The sequence below is a fragment of the Amblyraja radiata genome, chromosome 25 (assembly GCF_010909765.2).
Source record: "Amblyraja radiata isolate CabotCenter1 chromosome 25, sAmbRad1.1.pri, whole genome shotgun sequence".
In the NCBI taxonomy this organism is placed as follows: Eukaryota; Metazoa; Chordata; class Chondrichthyes; order Rajiformes; family Rajidae; genus Amblyraja; species Amblyraja radiata.
In genome coordinates, this window is record NC_045980.1 from 26,912,029 (window position 1) to 26,931,268 (window position 19,240).

Sequence of the window (19,240 nt, forward strand, 5' to 3'; positions counted from 1 at the left end):
GGACCTAGCCACATCGGATGCAGGTTTCCCCCAGCCACAGTACATCACTTTTCACAATTTATTCCCCCTGTTAAACATTTTTTTTTATTCCCAGAGAAGAAAATCGAAGGAGTTGCCATATCCCGAAAGCTGTTTATCCCATTTCTGGGAATTGCGAAGTAACTACTTTTACTCCGGTTAATTGTTGTTGCGAAGCCCCCCTTCAAGTCCCCCCTAGCGCTCACCCCTACGAGCCTGAAATGTATTCCTCTCGTTATACTGTTTAAATATATGACCACTTCTGGTGATTAATGTTGAGCTGATTAAAGACCCCGGTAATGCCGCGGTTAACTAATCCGTCAACCCACACTTTTCATCGCGTTTTTCATGGTATAAACACTGATATATTGTGATATTTAGTGCGGATCGATTGGACACATTTGGGTACTTCAAGCATATTAGCGTAATGCCAAGACTGCGTATTTCCGTATTTCTGGGATATCCAAAATCGGAGACATGGATTTGCACCTAATTTCTTCAATCTGGGGGGGGGGGGGGGGGGGGGGGGGGGGGTATGTGCAAGCGGTCCCTTCAACCGTCCTAACACATGGATCACTATCAATCATGAACTCGCAGTTTATTTGAAATATTACGAAGTTTCACAAAATGCCAATTTATACACACTGGCATCATCGGACATTATTGTTTTTATTCTATTGAAGGCAAGGAAATTTGCACAGAAAATTACAACGATGCATCGTGAATAGAATAATCGTTTTTATTGCATTAAATGTTACATTATTGTTTGTCAGTTCACCGTAAAATACGGACATCGCATTCACGGCAACAAAATGCACACGTGCTGCGTTTGAACAAATACCCTGTTAAAGCGGACATTCCATATCTGAATATTGGATTAATTTACAAAGAAATGGAGCAAATCGGGAATTTGATCCTTTGAATTAGAGGCAACTGGATCTGGCGATATTGGCCTTAATCGGGGTTGCCTGGGTTTCGTGTTTAACCACACAGGAGTAAAGGTCGTGTGAGTTCCAGTAGGCGGCTGGCAGAGTCAGGTAACTGCTCGCACTGAACGAGTTGTCCTTCTCCTGCTGGACCCGGCTGGTCGCAGCGCCGTCACTTCTCGCACTGCCGTCCACGGTCCACTCAATGTCGACAACGCCCGGGTTGAACCCGCTCACCAAACACACCAGGGTGGCGGTACTTTTTGCGGTGACTTCACCCATTGATGGCGCCAGAATGGAAACGGTGGGAGAGCGCGGACCTAGAAATAAAGAATTGAAATAAATACAAGTGAATTATTTATCAGTTATTCCTTGGAGTGTAGAAGACCTTAGGGTGATCGCATGGCGGTGTACAAAATCGCGAGGGGAATACATAGGGTTAGCGCATGGAATATTTTCCCCGTAGTAAGAGAATGAAGAATTAGAGGGCTTTGGTTCAGGGCAACATTTGTACACATAATGCGTTGACTCCATGGAATGAGTTCCCCAGAGAAGTTGATGAGGCAGGTACAATAACACCATTTAAATAAACATTTGAATTAATACTTGGATAAGAAAGGTTCAAAGAGATATGTGCCTGACACGCGCAAATGGGACCAGCTCGAGTAGGGCACCCCGGTCGGCATGAGATCGGTGGACTGAACGACTGTTCCACTGGCTTTACAATCCCCGTTCATTTATAAACCTCATTTTATACAGCAGAATCATGATAAGTTAATTGTTATGGGGGTATATCCGAGGTTTGGTAAAACATATAACATACGATGTTCTACAGATCATGGAAACGGGCAGAAAAAATGGACATACAACTCATCCTGGCAGAATGAGCAGCATTTCCAAATTAATGATTGTTTAAATAGTAATCCCAATTCTATCCCGGAATAGTCTTTAGAATGTTACTTATTAGTGAATCTTCCACATGGTCCAGAAAGTCCATGATTCAATGATGGTGGCGGTCAGAAAAATGAATGGTAAAGCTAAAGGGATGTTTTGGTCAGATTCAAATTCCTTCTGACACATGTCCAGACAGCTCTGGGTTTAACATCCAACATATTCGGACTTTATAAAACATTTCAAGCTAATGCTGAATTTAAAGACGCTGTACTATTTCCTTCCAATCGTACGATTCAAGGCATTTCAGCAATAACCTCGATTACTTGTGTTCCCATTTCTGCACTAATTTATCCGAAAATGCCAAAATGATGTCTCGCTCTTTGAAGCTTTGTGACATGTCGGTCTACCAACTGCCTGCCCGTAAAAAAAAAATCACCACTCAGAGGGATCATGTTTAACAGCATAATGAACCGTCTGCGTTTTCTGCTACATCATACACTCGGTGACAATCGGAGAACCAGCATCAAAATCCCTTGCAGGTAATACAAGGTGGGTACAAAGAGTCTGACGGTATATACACACAAATGTGATCAGCTAAGGTGGCAATGGCTCGCTGAACGAGAAATGAACCCGAATCCGGTTCTGCTCTTGTTTCTAATTTCGGAGCTGAATCAGACTTGCAACAATCCGCCACACTTTCGCGTAAAGGGAATTGAAATGTTGCCGTGCGAAGCGTTTAAATATTTGTTCTTAACCTTTTCCTTGACAATTAGTTTTAGCGCTGTTGTAGGGAGCGCATGTAACCCTGTCGAAACGCCACTTCACCCTCGTGGTATAATTAAAACGATCAGAAATTAACTTCGCGCAATTTGCCCTAATGGGTATTTGCAATTCCTAAAATATCCCAGTTAAATTCACCGACATCCCTTGCCAAATGTTTATTAACTTTCCTTTGGATGCTTCCAATGATTCTATTTGGCCCACTCTCAGAGTTGGTATTCTCCGTGTCCACAATATACTGTAAACTAATGTAATCTCATAATTTCCCGAACATTTGTTCAAGTAACGGCAACAGTTTTGGTTTGCATTCCGCTTATATTGAAGCAAAGTGACCAATAGCAGCAGTCTCACATGGAACCCGCCACTTGAGGATACCTCATATCAGAGAATCAGTATTCCTGTTTAAGGAGCACGTTTCGTGAAAATCAGGGAAGAAAGTGGGAAATAGACCTTCAGATTATTCCAGAATTTAACAACTTTGAAGCACAGCTGTCAGTCTGTGAAAGCGTTAAATTCCACGATGATCAAGAAGCCACGGATAGATGAGCGCAGATTTGTAGGGATGGAGGTAAAGGATTATTTAAAAAAAACAAATTCACGTAGGAGAAACAACGAATGTTGGCAGCTTGAGTACAACACAAAGTGCTGAAGTAATCCAACGGATCAGACAGCATCTCTGGAGGACAAAGAAAGATGATATTTCCGTTCGGGATAGTCTCGCAAAGATTCCGACACGAGACGTTGACCATCTATACGTCTAACGGAGATGCTGGCTGACCCGTTCTGTCTACTTTGGTTTAATAGGATCTTTCTACAGTGGATTTATGATGGAAAGCAAAACCTAAGTTCAAAGATTCGTGATTCACACCGTGAATACTTTACTTACTGCTTAGATTCAGTTTGGTTCCTCTCCCAAAGGTGAATTGGTCTTTACCGTTGTCCCACACAGCACAGTAATAATCGGCAGCGTCCTCCGTTTGCACGTTGGTGATGGTTAAATGCATTTGGTTCGTGGATGAGTCCACGGACCCCGCGAATCTGTCTGGAATTCCGGTGCCTCTGGTGGAGCTTCCATACCACACGAGGACAGGGCTGCTGTCCGGCTTCTGCCAGTACCAGCTCGTGTAGCTACCGATGCTGCCCCCTGACCATGCACAGGTGATTTTGACGGTTGTTCCCGGCGATTTTGATATAGACGGGATCTGAGTCAAGGTAGTCTCCGCGTTTATAGCTGATAGAAATAACAGATAAATATACAGAACCATTAGAAAAAACACAGCAGAATGTAAAACGATACAGCATTAATCATTATGCGCTCTACTCACAGTGGAAACAGGTCACCAAGGAGAGAACCCAAACCCATTCAACCATGTTGAAGGTTATAAGGGAATATTTTGCTGCACAAACTGTTTTGAGCCCTTTCCAAGTTTCTCTTTTAAAGTCTTCAGTCACTAATTATTAATTATTCATGCAAATCTTTATCCACGTGACATCGATTCACTGAATTATTGGCTCGAGGTAAAATGATATTTCTGCAGCTCCAGCCCTTTGGGAGAAAGAAATATTCATGTTGTTTTAAGTGGGAGGAGAATAGCAGACAACGGTGAACTCAACGGCGGCGGGGGGAGGGGGAGATAAGCTTTGAGACTCAGACGGGAACTGTTGTGTGAGAGCAGGCTCTTATTTACTGAGTAAACGGTGTCAGCTGTGTGAATGGTGGCACTGTAGAGACTTTACACTAATCATCTTAAGCTCCCAAATAATTATAAAATAATACATTTGTCCTTTTCCTACAAATAATTCGCAGTGTAATATCGCAAGGCACCATTCCACCATTAGCCCCTTCATTGTATTTAAAGTGTCCACTTTAATGGTGAAATTAAACGGCACAGGTGAGTCTGTTAATATGTCTTCATCGCAATGCGAGAGAACGAGTAGATGTTGACCCTTCAGACGGTCGAATTGAAGGGCATGGGAAGAACAATACATCATTAATTAAAGTGGAAATGTGAGGGTGAGGGAATGCTGTATAGGGGTAAATGCATGCCATGGAACGGAGCCAGCTGAATGTATTGTGTTATTTTTACTTGAATGGCTGCACGGTAACTCAAATATCACTGTACCATAATTGGTGCGTGTATGTGACACTAAATGTGAACTTGAACTTGAAATCCTCCAGCAAATTCAATTAAAATATCGGAAATGCCAGATGTAGACGGAAGCTTTCAAAGTAATCATTCAAAAGACAGAAACTACACACGTGCCACAAGAAATAAAATCCAAGTGCATGACACATCCACGATTATCTAAACATGTTAAAGTAAACTACGAGCAAAAAAAATTTCTATGAGCAAAGTTGAATGGAAATCAGAAAATTGAACAGCGAATTGTAAAATAATATGTCGAAGCATTCAATGAGTATATTAAAGTATTGTTGGACGTCAGCTAGAAGTGTTAATGCATGATAATAAGAATGTCTGTCATTTTTATTACAACCTATAGAGTGAAAATGAAGTAGGGGATCTGGGGTAAAAGTAAAGGGGAATATGGAGATGACAGATAATGTAGACTGTTATTTTTCATCGGTCTGCACTACTACAGAACACGGACAACATCCCAGAAACGGCTGCAGACATGGAAGTGGAAGCAAGGAACAAACTCACAAAAGTTGCATTAGGAAGTTGATAGAGCCACGGTCTGACAGGGTGTTAAGATGTATTGTATTTCATCCTAGCATCGTAATTCATCTCATTGCAGCGCTGAATTAATTGCTTTGAGTTTTTATTTCAAAACTACCATGGACGTTCCTTGGTGATCATTTTCCTTCAGAAAGGAAGAGAGACAGAAATATTGCAAGCTGTTACTAAAACGATATAAAGGGTACTGACAAAATGATCAATAAGGTCATCTCGTAAAAGTCAAAATGTTGTTGACAAAGAGAGAACATTCAGAAATGGGAGGTGCAAAGGGGCTTGGGAGTGCTGGTGCAGGATTCCCCAAAAGTTAATTTACAAGTCTGTAGTCAGGAAGGCGAATGCAATGGTAACATTTCTTTCGAGAGGGCCAGAACACAAAAACAAAATACAAAACCAGGGATGTAATGCTGAGCCTTTATCAGGCACTGGTCAGACCGCATTTGGAGTGTTGTGAACAGTGTCGGGCTCCAATCTGAGGAAGGGTGAGCTGGCGTTGGAAAGGGTCCAGAGGAGGTTTACGGGGGTGATCCCAGGGATCCCAGGGGCCACACAACCCTGATTGGACTGATCCGGGTTGGGGAGGAATCTGCCTACAGACAGGAAGTAACACAGGTGGCGTCCTGGTGCCTTCGCTACATCCTGGAGCTCAATGCTCTTAAGACGGTGGAATTGATAGTAGACTTTAAGAGAGCGCCTCCACCCCTCCTGGATGGAGAGGATGTGGATGTTTCGACGAGCGGGGGAGTCCAGGACCAAAGGTTATCGCATCAGAATAAAAGGACGTACATTTACAAAAGGCGACGAGGGGGAATTTCTTTAGTCAGAGGGTGGTGAATCTGTGGAATTCATTGCCACAGAACGCTGTGGAAGCCAAGTCAATGGATATTTTTAAGGTGCAGATTGATTGGTTGTTGATTAGTAAGAGTGTTAAGGGTTATGGGGAGAAGTCAGGAGAATGGGGTTGAGAGGCAGAGATAAATCAAGCGTGATAGAATGGCGGGGTAGAATTAGTGAGCCGAAAGGCCTAATTCTGGTCCTACAATTTATGAATTTATGAAGGACGTTTCACCAATTTACCGAAAGTCTTTGAAGAAGTACCATGGCAGGCAGATATAATTTCGAGCAGGCATTTGATAAGGTGAGGAATCAAAGGTTGATCTGGTAAATAATGTGGTGATATTGGAGGTAGGGTATTGACATGGATGGTGTACTATATGGTAAACAGGAAACAAAGTGTATGAATTTACGGGTCCTTTTCAGAATGGCAGGCAGTGACTAGTGCCGCAAGGCTCAGTGATGGAACCTCAGTTATTAACAATATATATTAACGATTATATAATTATATTATAACTGAAGGAATTAAATGCAACATCTCCAAGTTTGCTGATCACACAAAGCTGGGTGACAATGTGAGCTGCATGGAGGATGCTATGAGGCTGCAGGGTGACTTGGATAGGATAGGTGAGTGGGCAGATGCATGGTAGATGCTGTATAACGTGGATAAATATGAGGTTATCCACTTTGGTGGCAAAATCAGGAAGGCAGATTATTATCTGAATGGTGTCAAATTTGGGAAAGGGGAGGTGAAACGAGAACTGGGTGTCCTTGAACATCAGTCACTGAAAGAAAGCTTGCAGGTGCAGTTGGCAGTGAAGAAAATCGAATGGCACGTAGGCCTTCATAGCTTGAGGATTTGAGTATAGGAACAAGGTGGTCCGACGGCAGTGGTACAGGGCCCTAGTGAGACCACACCTGGAGTATTGTGTGCAGTTTTGTTCTCTAAATTTGAGGAAGGACATTCTTGCTATTGAGGGAGTGCAATGTAGGTTCACCAGATTAATTCCCAAAGTGGTGGAACTGACATTTGATCGAGTGGTCTTATATGCACTGGAATTTTGGATGAGAGGGGTTCTTATAGAAACATATAACATTCTTAAGGGATTGGATACACTAGATGAATGTAAAATGTTCCCGATGATGGGGGAATCCAGAACCAGGCGTCCTAGTTTAAAAAAATGGTAGGCCATTTAGGACAGAGATGCGGAAACACTTTTTTTACGCAGAGAATTGTGAATCTGTGGAATTCTCTGCCACAGAAGGCAGTGGAGGCCAAATCACTGGTTGTATTCAACAGAGAGTTAGATATAGCTTTTAGGGCTGATGGAACCAAGGGATATGGGGAACGGGATACCGATTTTGGATGATCAGCCATGATCATGTTGAATGGCGGTGCTGCTCGAAGGGCCGAATAGCGTACTCCTGCACCTATTTTCTACGAGTCTTGGTATTTATGGTTAAGAAAAGAACATTGGGCGATTAGTTTGAAACATAGAACACGCATAAATAGGCAAAATTCGGGTTGGAAAGATGCAGAAACTGATGTGCCTCATAGATCACTGCTGGAGCCACAATTTCCAAAAATGCTAAAAAAAAAAATGTTGGCTGTTGAATTTGTTAATGACATGAAGAACGAAACAAGGCCACCGTGGATGTGGATAGTTCCAGTGAATGGGCAAAGGCCTGGTAAATGCGGGATGTGGGAACATGTGAAATGTCAATTTTGGCAGGGTAAGGGATACAAAAGAATGTTCTTTACAATATAGACACAAAACGTTGGGGTACCTCAGTGGGACAGACAGCATCTCTGGAGAGAAGGCATGGTTAACGTTTCGGGTCGAGGCCCTTCATATTTACATTTTGACAATTTTCAGTGTTTTGAGATGCAGAATTATTTCGATTTGTTGGTGAGGATTCGCCACAGGCTAGAAAGAGGTACAACAACTACCTAGGAAAGGTAACAGTGTTAGCATCTAACGCCAGAAAAACCGAATACAAAAGAGAAAGGGTCCTAGTGTTTCAGTTATACTTCATCGCAGAATCGAGCAGAGTTATTGAAATGTAAATGCCTTTGAAGCACTTCAGAAAATTATCACTAGTAGACCCATATCTGCAACGAGTGAGTTGTTTAATGAAGAATTGCTCGACGATTAGAAGCGTGAGCGGTGCTTTAATTGAAGCACAGGTGATTATGCGGGGTCTTAACAGCATGTGAAGGGAGAGGACAATTCGTCTGGGGTAATCTAAAACTAAACGTCACCGGTTACACAAAAATAAAAAGTGAAGAAACAAAACACATCTCTCAGAATGGAGAAAGCCTCATCAATTCCGTTTCTAAAAATGTGGTTGAAGCAGTCTTTATTATTTTCCAAAGGTAGAAATATTGCTAATAAACAAGGTGGGGTAGTGATATGTTACCAGAGGTGCATGGGACTACAGATCAGTGGTTACAATCAGATTAGCCACCATTTTATTGTTTGGTGAATTAGCCTCAAGTGATCGAGTGCGGATGTGGAACATCATCTCCTCCCCATTGACCAGCAACACAGTGCATCTCAAGGCTGCGCGCTTTACACCCACAGCTCCAAAGTCATCTATTGATCCACCCCCAACACCATTCTGTTTGGATGAATTACTGATAGTGCTGCGTCAACATAGAGAAGAGAGACGGAACACTTGGTTGAGTGGTGTCAGAACAACAACCTTTCGCTCCAAAGCAACAAGACCGAACTGGTCGCTGACTTCAGAAAGAGGAAGTCCGGGGACCTCAGGCCAGTTCGTTTTTGGGGGAGCAGTGGTGCAGAGAGTTATCAGCTTTAAATTCTAAGCATTAACATTGTGGATGGCGTGTCCCGGGCCCAGCAAACAGCTGCATCCGCGAAGGAGCGTCAATGCCTCTACTTTCAAAGAATTTTTAAGAAATACTTTTTACCTCCAAATACTCCAGCAAACTTTTACAGATCTACTGCAGAAAGTACATCACCCGGTTCAAGAACAGTTACTTGCCTACAACTATCCAGCTTTTGGAAGGACCTACATAACCCTAATCTTGCCTCGCTAACGGGACACTATGCCCCAAAACTTGTACACTATCGACATGTTTTATTATTATTATGTTTTTGGCCGCAATCTTGTTTCTTTCTTTCTGATGTACATGTATAATGTATGTATCATTTATTCCTGTGTATTTTCTGTCACAGTCCACGTGTCTGCGATGTTTCTGCAAACAAGAGTTCTCGGATTAAAATGAGTTGTAATTGGATTTTCTGTTTGTTTCTTTTAAGAGAACAATGTTCAGTTATTTATGTCATGCATCGTTGTTTAAATCTTTATGACTTTCATTGACACTCAACACCTTGGTAAATTGGATAGATGGAAAACCTGGGGCTAAAATCCTGGAACCAAAATCCACTCAAATGTACAAAATCCTGTTTGCAACTGTCTTCATGTTTGTCCAAAAAAATATTAAAGGCTCTCCCGGAGGTAACATTCTCATTATTCACATTCAGTATGCATTTTGGCCAATGATTTTATTCTCCTCTATCCCCATAACTAGTTGTGTTCTGTACCAACAGCAATATATTCACATCAACAATCATGATGGAATAGCGGCTTACACACAGGAGAGAGAGAGAGAGAGTACTCAGCGAGCACTTCAAACTTCAATATGACAGGAAAATTAGTAGGTAAATGATGGATGAAATCTATCACAGAGAAGTATCAGCTTGTATAGTTTGCCTCGTGTGTGGAAGGGAGGGGGAGGGGGAGGCAATGTGGGTTCATAGTGCGCAGGAACCGAGGGACTTTGGGTTCATGAGCACACATCTGCAAAGGTAGAAAGATATATCGCGAGAGTAGACAATAGACTACAGACAATAGGTGCAGGAGGAGGCCATTCGGCCCTTCGCGCCAGCACCGCCATTCAATGGCTGATCATCCCCAATCAGTGCCCCATTCCCGCCTTCCCCTCATATCCCCTGACTCCGCTATTTTTAAGAGCCCTATCTAGCTCTCACTTGAAAGCATCCAGAGAACCTGCCTCCATCGCCCTCTGAGGCAGAGAATTCCACACTCACCACTCTCTGTGAGAAAACGTATTTCCTCGTCTCCGTTCTAAATGGCTTACTCATTATTCTTAAACTGTGGTCCCTGGTTCTGGACTCCCCCAAAATCGGGAACATGTTTTTTGCCTCTAGCGTGTCCAAACCCTTAACAATCGTATATGTTTCAATGAGATATCCTCTCATCCTTCTAAACTCCAGAGTGTACAAGCCCAGCTGCTCTATTATCTCAGCATATGACAGAGTAGTGAGCAAAAACCTGTGATATATGTGGGGTTTCAAAGAACGAAGTATCGAGTAAGCGGAGAGGTTACCTCTCAAGCTTTGGTTAAACCGTGGCTGAATCGGAAAACTGTGAAAGAAGAATATTTTTATGCAGTGAAAGATTCCTCCTATTCGCTCCCTGCAAAGGTGAAGGAAGTGAAGATAAGCAATGGTTTCAAACGGAAATCACATCACGCAAAGGCCTTGACCACATATCCTGACATATTTCAACAGGGAAGGTGTGGAATCTAAATTATGTTAAGTGTCTGGAATATTTCAAAAGAAACATCAGTTTGTATGATTGATTATTACAAAACAACTGGATCCCAAATATATCCTTCAAGGGGAAAATAACCCAATTATTGCTGGTCTGGCCTGTACGTGAGCTCAGACACAATATTGCGTTTGACCCATTTCAGAATTGGCCGTGTTGAGCTTCATCACAGATGTAAGGTACGGCAGCGCCATCTACCGTTATAATCGGAGACTGCATCCGTATCTTCTGCCCACGCAGTCAAATTGTCAATTTTTTTTTTTAATGTTTTAAAGAGATATATAAAAAACCGTGCAACACCATCACCATAAATAAAACAAAGTAAGAAAAACAACAATCAAAATAAAAAAATAAGTAGATAGGGGGAAAAAAAGAAGTAAATAAATAAAAAAATTGGAATAAGACCGTGTGGTTCACTTTACCAACTTAAAAAAAGAAAAAACATTACATTGATTAGTTATCTGGAGATAATTCAATATTCATACAAACATACCATCTAGTTCTATATAACGAAATCTTCCCATATCTAGCTCGGCATTTATCTAATTGGTGTCATGGCTCAAATAAACGGTCCATTATTCCCAGATCTTCTCAAATGAATTCTCCTTGACTCTCAAGGAATATGTCAATTTCTCCATATTAAAGATGTCTCGCACAATTTCTAACCACTGTTCCTGTTTTGGACTTTTTCATTAAGCCACTGCCTGGTAATGGCCTTCTTACTTGCTGCAAGCAAAACTTTAATCAGATATGTATCTTTTATTGTTACAATATCTTTAATATGCCCCAGATACATCACATGGCAGATATTTGGTATTTTATAACCCAAGATATTTTTTACAGCTGCATTAACATTTTCCCAGTATGGCCTTATCTTTACACAGTTCCAGAAAATATGCGAGTGGTCTGCCTCCGTACTCCCACACAGCCTGCAACAGTGTTGTTGGACAGCAAGTTGGCTGCTTATAAAAAATCGAGATAGATTCTTCCAGCAAAATTCTTTCCATACTAGTGAGCTTGTGGAAGGACATTGCGTTTCACACATTTGATACCATTCTTCTTCTGTTATCTGAATCTTTAATTCTGCTTCCTGTTTTGTTTTTATGTAGAGCGTTGCTTCTCCCCCGCTTCCCATCAGAGCTTGGTAGAAAGCAGAGTTGACCCGAGACCCCTTCTGTTTGTATGCATCTACAATCACCTTGATCACATTATTTGAAGTTTCATCTAGTTCTGGCCTTATCTCTTTTGTAAAGTAGTTTCTTAATTGCAAGTATCTAAAAAAATCTTTGTTTTCGAGACCAGACTTTGACTTTAAATCTTGGAAGCTCATAAACTCGACATTTTCTGAAACTGTATACATTGCCATTATGCCTTTTTGTGCCCATTCTTTGAATTTTGAATCATACACCCATGGCTTAAACTTTGAGTCATATGCGAACCACTTCAATGCGCGAACCCCTCTTTTTAATTTGTATTTTTCCACTACAACATTACATATTTCTAACGTAAATGCTACTATTGGGTCCATAGCATGTCTCAAAGCCCCTCTCAGATATTAGTCTCCCACTAAAATCTGGATCTGGTAACCCTGTATCTTCCTTTCAATTTCTTTCCATGGAGATTCATAATCAGGTCTACACCAACAGAGGTCTGAGTTGAGCTGCATAAAAGTATTTCCTCAGATTTGGTAAAGCCATTCCACCCTTGCTTTTCGGCAGTTGAAGTCATGTTAGTTTTATTCTTGGTTTTTTGCTATTCCAAATGAATCTAGAGATCATTTTATCCCAGGCTATGGATTTATCTCGGGGGACATTAATTGGGAGAGATTGGAATAAATATAGTAGTTTAGGTAGGATATTCATTTTTACCGTTTGTATTCTGGCACTGAAGTCTAGAGGAAGGGTCGACACCTTTCAACATCCTTTTTTATGTTTTCTTCAATTTAGTTATAATTAGTTTCAAACAAGTTGGAAAGTGTTTTGGTTATAGTTACACCAAGATACTGCATCGTTTTAGAATTCCATTTCAGATTATATGCATCTCTGATTTGTTGGGATGGAGAATAATTGAATGAAAGAATTTGTGTTTTTGTTATATTCAGTTTATACCCTGAGTAGTATCCATATGTTTAAAATAGGTTCATTAGATTTGGGAGACATATATCTGGTCGTTCAAGAAAAATAATAATATCCTCAACCAATTATATGTTCTTTCCCCCCAATTTTGACCCCCTGCAGGTCTTCTCCCTGCCTTATTGCTTGTGCTAAGGGTTCAATATACAAAACGAAGAGAGTAGGAGAAAGACAGCATCCTTGCCTTGTGCCCCTCTCTAACTGGATCCTTTTTGATATGTTTCCATTTACCTTAATCCTAGCTGTAGGCTCCTGATATATTGTTTTAATACACCGAATTGCATCTTGGGCAATACCAGCATTTTCACTTCAAGCAGTTTACATTTGCCTCCCCATAAATGACAAGAACTGTAAATATACCAAAGGTGCTGCAGATTATGTCAATATTTTTGGGTTGATTCAGCATCTAAGAGCAAGATAACTGCAGGGACCACAGAACATCGTCGAATGCAGCGCCACTTCATGCAGGATGAACATTTACTCGAAGCTACATCTTGTGTTATTGTGAGCAACCAGACAACTTTATTTTACGGTACAGAGATGATTGCTCCTGCCCACCAGCCCCCGCATTCCTCTGCCAACTGGGCTTCTTTTTGTACTGGTCCCGATCATTTCTGCAGATCCGCTGTAAGCATGTATCAGCCATGATCATATTGAATGGCGGTGCAGGCTCGAAGGGCCGAATGGCCTACTCCTGCACCTATTTTCATTTAAAAAAAGTATCACTAGGAGTTATTCAGTAGTGAAATGCCCTTCGGCCCAACAAGTCCCACCTGCCCGCGGTGGCCCGTATCCCTCTAAACCTTTCCTATCAATGTACCAGTCCAAATGTTTATTAAATGTTGTTATAGTACCTGTTTGAACTACCTCTTGTAAATAAACCACGTGGCGCCGTGGAACTTGCTGGGCCAAATATCCAAGCTCGTATGTAGGTTGAGGAATATCGCGTTGATGAAACACTAAACGCTGACCACTATTTCCAAAATACCCGTCGCCCTTCAAAAGCAAAGGAAGCCTCGCGGGGGTAGGAAAATGGGGACAAAGCATGGATATGTTCGACTTGCAACTGGGTGTAGGATATCAATGTAGATCATCGAAAAGTCTGACAAGAAGTGGATTGAAGAGGTAAATTCGATCAGAGAGGTGGTCATAATACCGGACAAATCCAGCAAAACAAGACTTCTCCATTGGACTCTACATGACTCGCCGGGTCAGGCAACATCTGATTAGAATGGCGAGGCATCATTTCAGGTCGTGCGCCTGGAACAGAGGAGGTAAATGTGTAAAATATATATGAGGTGCGATACAGCTGGCCAAGTGATAGATCGGTGGATACATGTGAGAGGGGGTTGATTAGCAGATGGGGGCGGGGGGTTAATTGGCAAAGGTTGTGGGTGAAAAGGAACAAGAAATGAAATCAGCCACAAAATAAGGGGGAAAGGGAGTGAATGATAACCGTGGAGGAAGGGATGGGGTAAAAATAGACAGCACACGTCCCCAACCTGTTATTGTACTACTGGAAATTGACATCGTAGTGGAGGGTCTCTCCAGATAGGACATACCCACATCGGAAGCAGATTTCCCCCAGATTTTCACAATTTATTCCCCCTGATAAACATGTTTTTTTTATTCCCAGAGAAGAATATCCAAGCAGTTGCCATGTCCCGAAAGCTGTTTATCCCATTTCTGGGAATTGCGAAGTAACTACTTTTACTCCGGTTAATTGTTGTTGCAAATCCCCCCTTTCAAGCCCCCCCTAGCGCTCACCCCTACGAGCCTGAAATGTGTTCCTCTCGTTATACTGTTTAAATATATGACCACTTCTGGTGATTAATGTTGAGCTGATTAAAATCCCCGGTAATGCCGCGGTTAACTAATTCGTCAACCCACACGTCATCGCGTTTTTCATGGTATAAACACTGATATATTGTGATATTTATTGCGGATCGATTGGATACATTTGGGTACTTCAAGCATATTAGCGTAATGCCAAGACTGCACTTCCGTATTTCTGGGATATCCAAAATAGGAGACACGGATTGGCACCTAATTTCTTCAATCTGGGGGGTACTTGCAAACGGTCCCTTCAGCTGTCCTAACACATGGATCACCATCAATCATGAAAACGCACTTTATTTGAAATATTACGAACTTTCACAAAATGCCAGTTTATACACACTGGCATCATCGGACATTATTGTTTTCATTCTATTGAAGGCAAGGACATTTGCACAGAAAATGACAACGATGCATCGTAAGTAGAATAATCAGTTTTATTGCATTAAATGTTACTTTATTGTTTGTCAGTTCACCGTAAAATACGGACAGCGCATTCACGGCAACAAAATGCACACGTGCTGCGTTTGAACAACTACCCTGTTAAAGCGAACATTCGATATCTGAATATTGGATTAATTTACAAAGAAATGTAGCAAATCGGTAATTTGATTCTTTGAATTAGAGGCAACTGGATCTGGCGATGTTGGCCTTAATCGGGGTTGCCTGGGTTTCGTGTTTAACCACACAGGAGTAAAGCTGGTGTGAGTTCCAGTAGGCGGCTGGCAGAGTCAGGTAACTGCTCGCACTGAACGAGTTGTCCTTCTCCTGCTGGACCCGGCTGGTCGCAGCGCCGTCACTTCTCGCACTGCCGTCCACGGTCCACTCAATGTCCACAACGCCCGGGTTGAACCCGCTCACCAAACACACCAGGGTGGCGGTACTTTTTGCGGTGACTTCACCTATTGATGACGCCAGAATGGAAACGGTGGGGGAGCGCGGACCTGGAAATAAAGAATTGAAATAAATACGTGAATTATTTATCAGTTAGTCCTTGGTGTGTAGAAGACCTTAGGGTGATCGCAAGGCGGTGTACAAAATCGTGAGGGGGAATACATAGGGTTAGCGCATGGAATCTTTTCCCCGTAGTAAGAGAATGAAAAATTGTTCAGGGCAACATTTGTACACATAATGCGTTGATTCCATGGAATGAGTTCCCCAGAGAAGTTGATGAGGCAGGTACAATAACACCATTTAAATAAACATTCGAATTAATACTTGGATAAGAAAGGTTCAAAGAGATATGGGCCTGACACGCGCAAATGGGACCAGCTCGAGTTGGGCACCACGGTTGGCATGAAATAAGTGGACTGAAGGACTGTTCCACCGCTGCATAACTCCGTGGCTCTATGGCCGTGTACTGCACTGGCTTTAAAATTACTGTTCATTTATAAACCTCATTTTATACAGCAGAATCATGATAAGTTAATTTTTATGGGGGTATATCCGAGGTTTGGTAAAACATATAACTTACGATTTGCTACAGATCATGGAAACGGGCAGAAAAAATGGAATTACAGCTCATCCTGGCAGAATGAGCAGCATTTCCAAATTAATGCTTCTTTAAATAGTAATCCCAATTCTATCCCGGAATAGTCTTTAGAATGTTACTTATTAGTGAATCTTCCACATCGTCCAGAAAGTCCATGATTCAATGATGGTGGCGGTCAGAAAAATGAAAGGTAAAACTAAAGAAATGTTTTGGTCGGATTCAAATTCCTTCTGACACATGTCCAGACAGCTCTGGGTTTAACATCCAACATATTCGGACTTTATAAAACATTTCAAGCTAATGCTGAATTTAAAGACGCTGTACTATTTCCTTCCAATCGTACGATTCAAGGCAATTCTGCAATAACCTCGTATACACCTGTGCCCATTTCTGCATTAATTTATCCGAAAATGGCAAAATGATGTCTCGCTCTTTTGAGCTTTGTGACATGTCGGTCTACCAACCGCCTGCCCGTACAAAAAATCAACAATCAGAGGGATCATGTTTAACAGCATAATGAACAGTCTGCGTTTTCTGCTATATCATACACTCCATGGCAATCGGAGAACCAGCATCAAAATCCCTTGCAGGTTCTACAAGGGTCAAGGGTACAAAGAGTCTGACGGCATATCCACACAAATGTGATCAGCAAAGTTGGCAATGGCTCGCTGAACGAGAAATGAACCCGAATCCGGTTCTGCTCTTGTTTTTAATTTCGGAGCTGAATCAGACTTCCAACAATCCTCCACACTTTCGCGTAAAGGGAATTGAAATGCTGCCGTGCGAAGCGTTTAAATTTTGTTTTTTACCGTTTCCCTGACAATTAGTTTTAGCGCTGTTGTAGGGAGCGCGTGTAAACCTGTGTAAACGCCACTTCAGCCTCATGGTATCATTAAAACGACCAGAAATCAACTTCACGCAATTTGCCCTAATGGGTATTTGCAATTTCAAAACTATCCCATTTAAATTCACCGACATCCCTTGCCAAATGTTTATTAACTTTCCTTTGGATGCTTTCAATGATTCTATTTGGCCCACTCTCAGAGTTGGTATTCTCAGTGTCCACAATATACTGTAAGCTAATGAAACTTTGAAGCACAGCTGTCAGTCTGTGAAGGCGTTAAATTCCACGATGGTCAAGAAGCCACGGATAGATGAGCGCAGATTTCCCGGAGTGTTGTAGGGATGGAGGTAAAGAATTATATTAAAAAAAAACAAGTTCACGTAGGAGAAACAAGGAACCGCGAATGTTGGCATCTTGAGTACAACACAAAGTGCTGAAGTAATCCAACCGGGTCAGACAGCATCTCTGGAGGACAAAGAAAGATGATATTTCCGTTCGGGAAAGTCTCGCAAAGGTTCCGACACAAACCGTTACCCATCTATACGTCTACCGGAGATGCTGGCTGACGCGTTCTGTCTACTTTGGTTTAATAGGATCTTTCTACCGAGGATTTATGATGGAAAGCAAAACCCAAGTTCAACGATTTGCTGTTTCACACCGTGAATACTTTACTTACTGCTTAGATTCAGTTTGGTTCCTCTCCCGAAGGTGGATTTGTATGTACTGGAGTCACACACAGCACAGTAATAATCGGCCGCGTCCTCCGATTGCACGTTGGTGATGGTTAAATGCATTTGGTTCGTGGATGAGTCCAAGGATCCCGTGAATCGGTCTGGAATACCGGTGCCTCTGGAGTTTCCATACCACACGAGGACAGGGCTGCTGTCCGGCTTCTGCCAGTACCAGCTCGTGTAGAAGCTACCGATGCTGCCCCCTGACAATGTACAGGTGATTTTGACGGTTGTTGCCGGCGATTTTGATATAGACGGGATCTGAGTCAAGGTAGTCTCCGCGTTTATAGCTGATAGAAATAACAGATAAATATACAGAACCATTAGAAAAAAACACAGCAGAATGTAAAACGATACAGCATTAATCATTCTGCGCTCTACTCACAGTGGAAACAGGTCACCAAGGCGAGAACCCAAACCCATTCAGCCATGTTGAAGGTGATAAAGGAATATTTTGCTGCACAAGCGCGGTTTTGAGCCCTTTCGAAGTTTCTCTTTTAAAGTCTTCAGTCACTAATTATTAATCATTCATGCAAATCTTTATCCACGTGACATCAATTCACTGAATTATTGGCTGGGTGTAAAATGATATTTCTGCAGCTCCAGCCCTTTGGGAGAAAGAAATATTCATGTTGTATTAAGTGGGAGGAGAATAGCAGACAACGGTGAACTCAACGGCGGTGGGGGGAGGGGGAGAGAAGCTTTGAGACTCAGACGGGAACTGTTGTGTGAGAGCAGGCTCTTATTTACTGAGTAAACGGTGTCGGCTGTGTTAAATGGTGGGACTGTACAGACTTTACACTAATCACCTTAAGCTCCCAAATAATTATAAAATAAAACATTTGTCCTTTCCCCACAAATAATTCGCAATTGAGTAATATCGCAAGGCACCATTCCACCACTAGCCCCTTCATTGGATTAAAGTGTCCACTTTAATGGTGAAATTAAACGGCTGTTAATATGTCTTCATCACAGTGAGAGTGAACGAGAAGATGTTGACGCTTCAGACTGTCGAATTGAAGGGCATGGGAAGAACAATACATCATTAATTAAAGTAGAAATGTGAGGGTGAGGGAATGCTGTATAGGGGTAAATGGGAGAGAAGCTTTGAGACTCAGACGGGAACTGTTGTGTGAGAGCAGGCTCTTATTTACTGAGTAAAAGGGGTCAGCTGTGTTGAATGGTGGGACTGTACAGACTTTACACTTATCACCTTAAGCTCCCAAATAATTATAAAATAATACATTTGTCCTTTTCCTACAAATCATTCGCAGCCGTATAATTAAAGGGGAATATGGAGATGACAGATAATTTAAATGGTAATTTTTCTTCGGTCTGCTCCACAGAACATGGACTTAACATCCCAGAAGCGGCTGCAGACACGGAAGCAAGAAACAAACTCACAAAAGTTGCAATCATTAGGAAGTCGATAGAGACATGGGCTGACAGGGCGTT

General features: G+C 41.9%; 1 gene segment (V, D, J or C); it reads right to left on the reverse strand.

Annotated features, from left to right (window-relative positions):
* Positions 1 to 769: 769 nt before the first annotated feature.
* On the reverse strand, positions 770 to 4,015 carry LOC116987503. The segment is given in 3 exon segments: positions 770 to 1,264; positions 3,505 to 3,849; positions 3,944 to 4,015. Coding segments are annotated over 3 exon segments (714 nt in total).
* Between the last annotated feature and the right edge of the window lie 15,225 nt (positions 4,016 to 19,240).